This window comes from Oryzias melastigma, linkage group LG2 (genome assembly GCF_002922805.2).
Source record: "Oryzias melastigma strain HK-1 linkage group LG2, ASM292280v2, whole genome shotgun sequence".
Taxonomy (NCBI): domain Eukaryota; kingdom Metazoa; phylum Chordata; class Actinopteri; order Beloniformes; family Adrianichthyidae; genus Oryzias; species Oryzias melastigma.
The window spans coordinates 16,428,427-16,440,612 of NC_050513.1; the positions used below are offsets into that span (position 1 = coordinate 16,428,427).

General features: G+C 41.4%; 1 protein-coding gene and 1 long non-coding RNA gene across 5 annotated transcripts in view; one reads left to right on the forward strand and one right to left on the reverse strand.

The window, feature by feature from the left end:
• Nucleotides 1-800: 800 nt before the first annotated feature.
• Nucleotides 801-12,186, forward strand: part of LOC112156739 (adenylate cyclase type 8) — a 12,913-nt gene continuing 1,527 nt past the window's right edge. For 2 of the 4 annotated variants that reach the window (XM_024289060.2, XM_036214602.1), the window contains exons 1-20: nt 2,322-2,676; nt 2,746-2,937; nt 3,105-3,344; nt 3,898-4,126; nt 4,217-4,366; nt 4,516-4,646; nt 4,748-4,859; nt 4,935-5,062; nt 5,133-5,291; nt 6,351-6,585; nt 6,673-6,858; nt 6,933-7,033; nt 7,536-7,737; nt 9,352-9,435; nt 9,509-9,636; nt 9,711-9,801; nt 9,922-10,080; nt 11,189-11,335; nt 11,414-11,506; nt 11,581-11,695. In XM_024289060.2, coding sequence (XP_024144828.1) covers nt 2,357-2,676; nt 2,746-2,937; nt 3,105-3,344; nt 3,898-4,126; nt 4,217-4,366; nt 4,516-4,646; nt 4,748-4,859; nt 4,935-5,062; nt 5,133-5,291; nt 6,351-6,585; nt 6,673-6,858; nt 6,933-7,033; nt 7,536-7,737; nt 9,352-9,435; nt 9,509-9,636; nt 9,711-9,801; nt 9,922-10,080; nt 11,189-11,335; nt 11,414-11,506; nt 11,581-11,695 — 3,202 coding nt within the window. In that variant the 5' untranslated portion in view covers nt 2,322-2,356. Of the gene's footprint in view, nt 936-2,321; nt 2,677-2,745; nt 2,938-3,104; nt 3,345-3,897; nt 4,127-4,216; nt 4,367-4,515; nt 4,647-4,747; nt 4,860-4,934; nt 5,063-5,132; nt 5,292-6,350; nt 6,586-6,672; nt 6,859-6,932; nt 7,034-7,535; nt 7,738-9,351; nt 9,436-9,508; nt 9,637-9,710; nt 9,802-9,921; nt 10,081-11,188; nt 11,336-11,413; nt 11,507-11,580; nt 11,696-12,186 lie in introns of those variants that run through there. The other 2 variants (XM_036214605.1, XM_036214608.1) reach the window with 2 other exon arrangements.
• On the reverse strand, nt 9,271-9,933 carry LOC118599584. Its single transcript, XR_004948992.1, has 2 exons — nt 9,730-9,933; nt 9,271-9,645 (listed from the first exon to the last, which is right to left on the reverse strand). It is a non-coding gene; the product is annotated as an uncharacterized LOC118599584 (long non-coding RNA).

The window sequence follows — 12,186 nt, forward strand, 5'->3', positions numbered from 1 at the left end:
AAAAGTGCTGTCTCTTGGACATAGCAACATTTTTTTAGAAATTGAGAAAATAAAATTAAAATAAACTTGTTTAACTCTTGAAAATATAGTCAAAACTCGTCTGTGTGCTGCCCCCTACAGGTTGAATCGAGGTACTACAGTTGAATTTTGTGATTGGTCAAACCATGTAAGTTTCAGAAGTCTGATGTCATGATCCGCAGCTCCAGTAATGATAACAGTCCAGCCCTCAAGCTCCGCCCCTCTGACTGGAGTTTCAAATTTCGGCTTTGGGCGGAGTCAGCCTCCAACTTCCCTGAGTGGTTACCCTTTAAACTGATCCTAAATTGACCCCATAAATTTGCTTCAGACAGTTGAGCTGCAGGTTCATCAGTAGGAGATCCTGCAGGAACCGTGACGCTTTTAATCGTCCGTTCAGTGTATCAACGTCGGGTTTTCAACGAAAAAAACAAACTTAAACCCGAGCTGACCTGGTTGGAGGTCTGCCAGTCTTGGCGCAGACACATGCACACTCGCGTGCGTGCTTTCCCAGAGTTAATCTGGGTGATTATTGAGCAGCCTTTGTCTGTTCAGGAGGGCCCAACCTGTGGATTAGGGTGGGGACATCTGCTGGTTTTTATCAGCTCATTACAGATGGCCTCGATCTTTGTGACTCTCAGGGAGCTGATTCCATTAGAGCCTGAAAGAAAACCACAGGCAAGACCCGACCATGAGCTTAAGCCACTGTTTCCATGTTTTTCTTCTGGAAGCTGCAGAAGAAAGTCTGAGACGGAAGAAATGAAACGTGTCACACTGAGGACTGACGAGAAACAAATGGACTATTGAGCTGAATGTTGGAGGTCCACCATGTGGAGAAAAAACTGATGAAAGCTGAAGACATGAAAGTGGATAAAAGATGAGTGCATGAGAGCAGAGTAAACGTCTGGATGAAGTTTCAGGTATTTATCCTCCTTTACAACTGTAGGTTTGAAATTATCTTCACAGGCACACCAGATGTAGGTTTTTCTTTGGTTTTGAAGGAACTCCAGAGGTGTTTAGGCTTATTTAATCTTGTAATTTACAGTAATGTAAAAAAATTAACTCTACTGATTACAAGCCTATAATAGACCACATTAAAGCATCATCTTCATTAAACAATTATTTCAAAGTCAATCAAGAAGATGGTTAAGGAAATCCCATAGTATTAAAAAGAAAAAATATCAATGCTTGTTTATTTGTAGTTTATTAAGATTATTTATGATTCAACAAAGCACTACAATTTAAAATAAAAAAACTGTTCTATAATCTTGACTTTAGCTGACAATAAAGTGCAATAAAGTAAACTGTAAAAAAAAAAAAACTACTGGAATCGTCTGCATAGAAATTTAAAAGAACTGGATTCTAGTTCTTATCTGAGAAATGTTGCCCTCTGAGACAATAAATTAAAAAAAATCTAAATTTTGTTCTGTAATCTTGATTTTAGTTGACAAGGATAAATATTTCAAAAGTCAAATTAAGTAAATTGGTTGGTCAAAAAAAGTGGAATCATCTGCTTAGAAATGTAACAGAAATAGGGCCCAGTTGTTATGTTAGATATGTTGTTCTCTAACAAAAAAAAAAACGAAACATAAAGAAATATAACCTTGACCTTATTTTACAATCTTGACTTTAACTGCAAAAAATATTTAGAAATCCAACAAAGTAAACTGGTTTGTCAATAAAAAAAAAAAACATGGAATCATCTGCATAAAAATGAATCACAACTGGATCCTAATTCTTTTCTTAGAAAATGGTCCTTGGAGAGAATAAATGCAAAAATAGCAACTTTTTCTTGTAGTCTTTATTTTAGCTGACGAAAATGTCTTCTTCAAAAGTGTAATTAGGTAAATTGGTTGGTAAAACAAAAATGTGGAATCATCTGCATAAAAATGCAACAGACCTGAATCCTAATTCTTGTCTTAGAAGTGATGTCATCTAAGGCAACTTATAAAGAAGAAAACCCTCAACTTTTATTTTAGAAACTTGATTTAGCTGACAAAAAATATTTTAACAGTGCAATAAAGTAAGTTCGTAGGTCAAAAAAAAAAAAAATCTGAAATTGTCTGCATAGAAATGTAACAGAACTGGATGCTAATTCTTAATGTAGAAACAAACTTTTCAAGGTCATCGTGACATGTTTCAGCTTTAAAGTTAAATGAATATACCAGATAAAACTAGGGATTAAAGCCAAAATAATCCCAATGAGATAATTTACTTGACAAACTGATTTTCATATGAAAGTTTTTTTTTTTGTCCGGATTCGTTGAGCGCTCATAAAGTCCTGCTGTTGCCTGATTGGATTAACCCTAAAACCTCTATCTGACTCTGCTCAGCCATGTAGATGTTGTGCGACAGTCTTGACATCTTAGTAAAACACACAACAAAATGGAGTTTTCTGACCTGCGTTCTTCCATCAGGAACTACCATGGAGGAAAACTCTGGCACCGTGGGAAATGGCGACTGTGAATCTGCCAGTGACATTACCTTCAGTGCGGCCGTTGAACCGGCACCCAAACTTCAGAGGAAGCACCTGCTGTGGCAGAATGCCGTCCGGAACATCATCGACCAGCACAATCTGTATTCGCTGAGGCTCGCCGGGGGGCTGAGGCGCGACCGGCACCGCATCACAGTCACTGACGCCTACATCGCAGACATCAACAGGTGACCCTCCGTGACGGCGGCTGTCCAAAAAGTCAACAGCGTTCGTTTGACTTGGGTTTTGTTCCTCAGGCAGATCCGTAGCAAGGCGTCCCGAGGAAACTTTTGGCAGAAGCGGCGCTCTTCTGCGGCACGTATTCACCCAAGTGCACGGCCGTCCTCTGTGAAACCCCGGCCCAAACCGTTAACTGACTCAGACTTCTTTGTGTCGTGCGGATCAACGGTACACGGTGTCTTCATTCCCACGTTGCAGCTAACCTTCAAGTAAAGACACAAACAACAACACTCCTTAACAACCACACAAACACGGACTCCTTTTGGATCTGTTTTGAATTGATTTTGATATCCTTCTTATTTGTCAATCCTAATCAATTTGACTGATGTCTATATGTTTCTTCTCCTTCGACTTCTGCTTCATTTCTGAACTGCAGGTCTGCAGACCTGGAACAGCTTTACATTCAGTTCTCCTCAGTTCAGAGAAGAACCTCTCTGGTCGTCACCAACATCGTGGACATCCTTACCCGACTGCTTGTCTCACTGCTGACCTGGGCCCCTGGGTGGGGGGGCGTGGCCTGTGACTGGCTGACAGGCTTGTCAGTCATCCTATGGGCGGGGTTTTGTTGTCTGGCCCTCATCAAAAGGGAGATGATGTCATCATCATCGTGTCTTAGGTAAGCAAGGCAGGTAAATCATTTGAATACCAAGGTAGTATCTTAATTACAACTGCCTTTAAGAGTGAATACTGGCCCGCTTCAAATATCAAGGTCGTAGACCCCTTGGTGAGCCCGTAGAGTGAAAACGTTCTCTTACATTTTTTCTATGGGCATGCTGCAAGCCACAGGTCATATCGAACGCTTAACTTGTAATGGTAGGTAAGGATGAAGTAGATAAGCGGCAGACACATACTTTTTTCAACTCCTCCTGAACCCTGCGCACTGGGCAAGGGGATTGTGAATGCTGTTCAATGGATGAGTGAGCGCGGTATGTGTGCAATTAGACAATTAGAACGAAGTTTGTGTGGGATCTGGGGTATGCTCGGATCATCATCGTCGGGAGGATCTTCTGCATTGATAGGTATAAGTACAACAAGTACTATTCAAAGAAATCACCCAGTCACCTTTAAGGGAAATTATGTGGGATTTAAAAACAAGTGTCTTTTGGGCAATAGTTGAAAGAATAAAGTAAAATCTACTACATTTTGAGTCTCCTGTGTGTCCCCTCTAGGTGCTTGTCCATGCTCACCTGGGCATCTCAGACCTTGCAAGGCCTGCTGGCCTTCTTCAGCTGGGCTGAAAGCCACCACTCCTGGTATGTCTTCTTCACCCTCTTCTCCACATACACCCTGATACCGCTGCCCCTCGTCTGGTCCATTGCAGCTGGGGCGACCACCTCTACGCTGCACCTCTTGGTGGACGTTTGCTGCAGATACAGTGATCACATCGTCATCAGAAAGGTTTGGTTCTTGTCCATTCTTTGTGTTCTTATTTCCTTTCTCTCTTTCATCATTTGTTGTCCCTTCTTTCTTGTTGGCTGTACTTGTCAGGTGTTGTCAAAGACCTTGCTGTACTTGGCTATGAACACGGCTGGACTCTTCATTCATTACCTGTCAGACCGGACTCAGAGGCAGAGTTTCCTGGAGACCCGGCGCTGCATTGAGGGCCGAGTCCGGCTGGAAAGGGAGAACCAAAGACAGGTAGAGTCCAAGCCACACCCAAGGACTAAAGGGCCTCATGCAAGACAGTTATAACACATACTTAGTTCAATAGGCGATAGAATTAAGGCTTTTATTGAAATGTATCCGTTATAAATGTTGATGTCAGAGTCCCATTTCTGTGGTTCCAGGAGCGTCTGGTGATGTCCATTCTGCCCCGCTTCCTGGTCCTGGAGATGATCTCTGACATGACGGCGGTGGATGAATACCTTCTTCCTCAGCAGTTCCACAAAATTTACATCCATCACTACAAAGACGTGAGGTGAGGAGCTTGCCAGGCATTTGAGCATATTTGATCGAGTCCTTCGGTACAAACATTTGAACAACACCATGAATGAGATATCTTTGTGTTTGCCCTCGGAGTATTCTGTTTGCAGACATCATTGGCTTCACGTCGCTGTCCTTGATTCTTTCGGCCCAGGAGCTTGTCAAAACTCTCAATGAGCTCTTTGGGCGGTTCGATCGGCTGGCTGAGGTACAATTCCTGCTATAACATTACAATAATTGTATTCTTTTTTTTAAGTCTAAGTGGGATCGTGTTTATGTTCAGGAGCATCAATGTTTGCGCATCAAAATCCTTGGCGACTGTTATTACTGTGTATCCGGGGTGCCGGAACCTCAAAGGGGACATGCCCGCTCCTGTGTGGAGATGGGCCTAAGCATGATCAGCACAATACGGTAACGAGCACACAAATCCCCGCTCACGTCTCTCTAGACCACCATAGGGATGTCTGAGTGTCTCCTGCAGGTATGTGCGGCGGGAGCTGCAACAGGAAGTGGATATGAGAATTGGTATCCACTCAGGTTCGGTCCTTTGCGGCGTGCTGGGCCTTCAGAAGTGGCAATTTGATATCTGGAGCTGGGATGTGGACATTGCAAATAGCCTGGAGGCAGCAGGACTTCCAGGGTTAGACTCACACACACACTCTTCAAAATTACAAATCTGCACTCACACTTTGACACCACCTAACCCCCAAGGTACATTCACTCTAGCCATGTCGACTCCTGGTCAAGCAGCCACTTTCAATGAAAAGTCTATGCAAGGGATGTCAGGTCTCGAGGGCTGGCCTCCTTTCGGTTTTTCAGTAACCCTGCCTTATCTGCTGCTGATGACCTGGATCAGGTGTGTTTGGCCAATAAGGAGCTTCAATGGCAGGTTGGTTGGAAAACATGTAGAAACACTGGGCCTTGAGGACTGACCTTGGACACTCCTGGTCTTTGAAAGCGCATGTAAACCCTCATTTTGGGCTTGCCTGTTCTTGTGTTTACATGTTGCTACACAAGCTTTAAGTCCAGTCTAGTGCCCTACATACAAAACAGGCAGTCATTAATCGCACTCTGGAAGTTTAACCAGTTGATCCTTTGACTGCTTAATCGCTAAAATGCATAACTCTCCACCAATCAGGGACTCGGATTTGATGGTGACGTGTGGGTAGGGTCCTTTCCAAAACTCTGAAGTGCCAACTGTTGTAAACATGATAGCAAAGGAGAAAATATTAATTGCGGTTTGTGCCCGGTCAGAATTCTCTGACTATGACTTTTCGCCCAGAGACTCCACCAATTGCTGGTGGTATACGAGCACTAGTGAACAGTAAAAAGCAAAAGAAGAAGAATTCTCTCCCTGCCAACCCCTGCTTGTCCGGGGTAATCACCACTGGCTGAATGTTCATTCATGAAACTGTGCATAGAGCGTTCTTAAACCTGCAACACATGCGCGGTGTAAATGTAGAAACTGTCACCACAGAGATAAGTACTCACTGGGCAAGAACACACTAGGTATCCACACAAACTACACTTGGTTTGTCTAATTTCTTCATTTATAATAGTAAGACAGAATCCAAATTCTCCCAATCCCCAAAGTTTTACAAAAATAAAGCAAACCAAACACATATTTTGCATGATCTCAAACACCAACATGAGTTTAACTATTTTTACCCTTTTCTTTGTATCACATCTTCCTTCCCAGGCAGGTGCACATCTCAAAAGCCACTCTAGACTGTCTGGACGGTATCTACCAGACCGAGAATGGACACGGCCAGGAACGTAGCGAGTTTTTACGGAAGCACAACATCGACACGTATCTGATCCGCCCTGCGCCACGGGAAGAAGCCAAACCTCTGAAGCTGAGGCGCCCCAGTTATGATGACATGACAACCTGGAGCGCTGAGCTTCCATTTGGAGACATCCTGGGGATGAATTTTGTGAGAACAGAACAAATTAGACGCAAATACACCACTGTTTGATCATGGGTCTCATCCATGTCCTCTGCTCTTTGTGGCGCTCTGTAGATCCTCGCCACTTTCACCAACGGCTCTCTCACTCAGCTGCCCAATCAGGTTGCAGCTCGTTCAGGATCTCGGGAAGTCAACAAGAGGATCCAACAGGCCATGGAGGTCCGCAGCAGCGAGCGGATGAGGAAGGAGCACATCACCACCTTCACTCAGGTGTTCAAGGACGCCCAGATGGAGGGAAAGGTGACTTCCCCTCGTCGGTTAGACTTCTCTCGCGTGAAGAGCCGTTCTGTGATCGTTGTCGTTTTGCCTCTTAGTACTCCCAGATGAGAGATGAGCTCTTCAAGTCCAACATGGTTTGTTCCTTCATCTTGTTGCTGCTGCTCATGGCTATCCAGGTGCTTATACCCGCCCCAAGGTACGTCTTTGTTACAGTTTGTAAAAATGGGTCCTTACTACTAAGAGTCAGAAATCAATATAGACGTTTTGCACCAAGCCTCTTTCAGCTGTACATGCCGGACACGCACTAGTGAACAGTAGTAAAATAAAAAGACGAAGAAGCCCCTCCCCTTTTGTCCAATGTGAACATTCAATGTGAGGGTTCTTGAATGCACAATGTGTACCTAGCTTCAAAACTACAGGATTTTCAGGAATGAAAGCTAATCTAAAGCTAAAATATCACAAATTCAACTCAATTTTACTCCTGTAGCCCAATATCATAACAGTTATATCACACCAAGAACTAAACAAAAACATAAAATCAGTTTCTAAAATATAAACAATAGCTAATTGCTAAACTAAAATTGATTCTTCTCGGTAAGGAAAAACTAAAAAAAAAAAAAAAAACACGATTGAAGGCCTCTATCCAAACTAAAATACCAAGCATGAGTTTGTGTTTGACCCTGTTGTTTTTTTTCTAGACTCTGTCCCATGTTGCTGCAGTTCCTGTGTGGCGGCTTTGTTTACTTCCTGCTGCTGCTGCTCACTCTGGGGGAGGAGTTTAAGTGTTGCCCCGCCCGACTGCAGTCCATTTGCTGCTGGGTGCACGAAACCAAAAATGCACGCACAGTGCTGATGCTCACTGCCATCACCGTCAACTTTGGGGTCGCCTCAGTAGACATCGTAAGTTAGAAAGATTTTTAGACTTACTTTCTTTGTTTATTTGTTTTTTTGTGTTTATACGAACCGCTTTTGTAGCAACAGTCCAAAAATATAAATTTGTACCAAGTTATGAATTCTACTACACTGTAAAAAATTAAACATTGAATCAATTAACAAAAGTTCTTACCAAATTTATCAAATTACATTTTTCAGTTGAGTAAACCAACAACACAAAATTTGTATTCGATGAAAATTATTAATTTTAAATGCAATACATTCCAGAACTTTTGGTAAATGTGTCACTTTTTACAGTGTAATTTAACCTGGAGCAGTTCTGGACTCCATGGACCACATTATTTTCTCAAATCTTATTTTTTTAAAACTCAACAAAGTTTATACATCTACCTAGATTAAATTATTTTTTGACAAAGTCATGGACCACCCCCAACAAAGGATGACATCACAGAAGGAGGAACCATCAAAAACATCATGTGACCAAACTCTCTTATAGGGCTCAAAAATACTTCAAAATAAAGTAAAGAAACCAAAACATAAAGGATGATTTAAAATTATTATGGGATGGGCACACGGCTTAGCGGCCATTTTGTGAAATATATTTTTGCACAATATGGGAAAAAAAAACTTTTGTCAAAATTTAACACACACACACCAGGTTAAGTCGGAACCATAAACAGATTTTTGTTGACCTTTGACCTCAGTAAGAGGTCCCCATCTTGAATTTTAAAGAAATCTACTTTGGTGTCTTCTACAAACTAAAACTCAGCCAAGAGATTTCAATCTATCCTTGAGCATCGTTGGGGAGCTACTCGGCGAAAAAATATTGGAATTTGAGGTTTGTGTTGGAAGCTTGCAAAAGTGGCATTCCTCTTTAACAATGGAACTTTATTTAATTATTTTTTCTTTTACCAGAATATTGTGTAAATGTAATACATGAATTGTTAGCTCAAAGTGAACAAAACAATATAACATACGATATGAACATATTAGGAAATCTGGTTAACAAAAAACCTCTGTTGTCAAGGAAATCTAAAAATTTACTTTTACCAATTCTTCTAAAAATTACATAGACCTGTTCGTTACCCCCAGGCAATCCAAAATTAAAATGGTTGCTATGGAGATAAAATCAATAGAAAAGCCGCCATTTTGAAAAAATGTTTTTTTTTTTACCTTTTATACTCACCACTGGGCTACTGGCATGTCGGTAGCATTTCATTTGGACGGCCAACGACTGGAGACATTTACAAATCCTCCAATCAGAGGTTCTGCTGACTGGTCATTCTAGCTGGTCACCCAGCTGTTGCTTGATTTGGTAATCTGCCAGATGTCAACTTTTAGAGAAAAATTGTTTTGTCATCACATGGCTTATAAAAATCCAAATTCCGCCTCCCACTTAAAAATTCCGCCACACATCTACTTGCCAAATTTGCTAAAGAAAAAAGTTGCATTTAAGTCAGTACGTGGTGACATCGTGGGATATTTGTCTAGGTGTCTCTCCTTTTGTCTTTATGTCTCATTCTTGTTTTCTGTCTTTGAATTTGACCTACCTATCCGTGTCCTCTCCCTTTGTGTCTTCTCCATAACTTCTTACTACCTCTTGTGCCGTTACCTCTTTAGTTGTGGTGTGATTTGTCTGCGGTCGGTGAGTTGACTTCCTCCTCATCTTCTCCGCCTGACGTGAACATCTGCACCCATCCAGAGGTGACTAAACATTTTCCACAAGTCCCATCCTACCGTTTCCTGCGCCATTGACATCTTTGTTTCCCATCTACAGTACGTGATGCTGAGCGCAGTGGTCGCTATGGTTACCTGTGCGGTCTTCCTCAGGCTGAGCTGCGTGCTGCAGCTGGCCTTCATGCTGCTGGCGGCCGCTTTTGCCGGTTTGCTGGTGGAGTCGTACAGGTGAGGCTCCTGCCGGGGAAATGCTGCCTTCAGGTGATGTGGGAACAAACTCAAACGGTGTGTTTCCCCTGCAGCATTCTCAACTCCCATCACCTGTGCAAAAGGGGTGTGTGCATCATCCTCATGGCCATCTTTGTGGTAGCTGTGCTCTATAACAGTAGACAGGTGATGAAAAACACGCCCACATTTTTAAGTTTGCTCAGTGCCAAAATGTTTACATTTCCACATTCCGGACTATTTATCTTTTCATTCCCGTTTTCTCATTTCATTTTTCCTTCTCGGTAGCTGGAGGCAACAGCACGCCTAGACTTCCTGTGGCGTCTGCAGGCGAGGAAGGAGGTGGAGGACATGAAGGAGCAGCGGGAGCACAACGAGTGTCTGCTGCTGAACATCCTGCCCGCCCACGTCGCGCAGCACTTCCTGCAAAGGGACACCGACAACGAGGTGACCAGCAGCTGATTGTTACCAGAACAGATCAGCATCAAACTGACCCAGGACGGCTTCAGAAAGCTGCCGCTAGCTGTGTTTCCATTACACATATGCACAAAACTTTATTGAAGTTGAAAAACAAAATTTTGCAATTATACTGTTTCCAGTAAATATTGATTTTGCAAATAAACCAACTCACGCGATAAGTCATTCAAATTCACTGTGACAAATGTGACCAATACTTTGATTTAGAGCAGGTACGTTCACATTTCTGTCACTGTACTAGCGCTCATCGTCATCTATCAAAGGAGATGTCGGCATCTTATTCAAGCCTTGAGTCTGCAATAACGGGAAATCAGGGTTAGTGATTTTTACAGAGCAGCTAAAGATCCAACAACTCTGCATGACACGCTCAACTTTGGATGAGCTGGATGATCCTGTGGGACCTCCTGTGGCAGAGGTCGGCAACCTTTAACAGCAAAAGAGCCAATTATGTCTATTTTTTTTTGGCATAAACAAAAGCAAAACTATAAAAAGAAACTAGCATTTCTCAAAATGGGATTTTTTTAAAACATTTTTACCTTTAGTTGATGCCTAATTAGCGAAAAAGATAGCTCATTATCTAATTACTAGCTGAACTCCAAATTAGGATGAAATTCCTCAGTAAATTAAATCAGCCAAAAATGTTAGCATGTTGCTAAAATAAAAGCTAAACACTAAATTAGCCTAAAAACTCAGACCCCTGTCCTATGGCATCCACTGTTTTATCTGGGTATTGGTCACATTACCCATTGAATGAAAAAAGTGTTTCCATTGCAGTTCGGCAAAATATGTCAATTTCGATATGTAAAATATTGTCTATCGCAAAAAATCAGCTGACAGTTTCAACCTTCCTTTTGTAGGTTTCTCAAAATATGTCACTTTCAATACACCTCGAAAACCACCTCCTCGAAGGGCAAGAGCTTTTTTTCAATAAGTGCGATTTTTTATTTATTTATTTATTTATTTATTTTTTTAGAAAAAGGAGGTTTTACCACCATCTGTCTCTATCACCTTGTGTTTAAAACGTCTTGTGTGCTTCTGACATTTGAGACTCACACAATCACGTGTTTGTGTGTGTCAGGAGTTGTACTCGCAGTCGTACTCCCACGTCGGCGTCCTGTTTGCTTCCCTGCCTGGCTTTTCCGACTTCTACGAGCAGAAAGAACTCGTTCACCAGCAAGTCGAGTGTCTCCGCCTCCTGAACCGCATCATCAGCGACTTTGATGAGGTCACACACATTCACTCCACCCCCCCAAAAATATCACAAATGATGTGCAGATGTGTTAAATTGTGTGTCCATTTGCAGCTTCTGGATGAATGCTACTTCCAGGAAGTGGAAAAGATCAAAACCATCGGCAGCTCCTACATGGCAGCGTCTGGGCTGTCACCTGACCCAGAGGTGAGCCCGGTCGATCCCAGGGTTCTGAACATCCCACCTGAACGACAGCAGCTCACTATAGTTTGTGTGTCCAGGAGAGCGAAGACAGCTGGAACCACCTGAGCGAGTTGGTTCTGTTCGCTCTGGCCATGCAGGAGACACTGAAGCACATCAACAGTTTCTCTGGGAACCACTTTCAGCTGAGAGTTGGTAAGATCCACCCGCCAGCCATGGAGGACCAAAAAAACCCTTCAGTAAAGGAGTCAATACAACCAGAAAATTACAAAAGCTAAAAATGATATATTTTTTTTATGTGTATATATATATACATATAATTTTAAGGAAAAAAAAACATGTCTATATATCTGTATATATATAAATTATATGTATATCTATATATAGAGAGAGAAAGCTACATATATATTTATATAGACAATACGTATTTATATACACGCACATATATTTATGTATATATACATAAATATATGTGTGTATCTAAATATATACTATATATATATACTGTATATATAAATATATACTGTATATATGTATATAATATATATATACAGTATATATTTATATAATATATATATGTATGTTTATATATATATATAAATATATTCTGTAAATATATATTTATATATATATATATATATATATATATATATATATATATATATATATATATATATTTTTTTTTT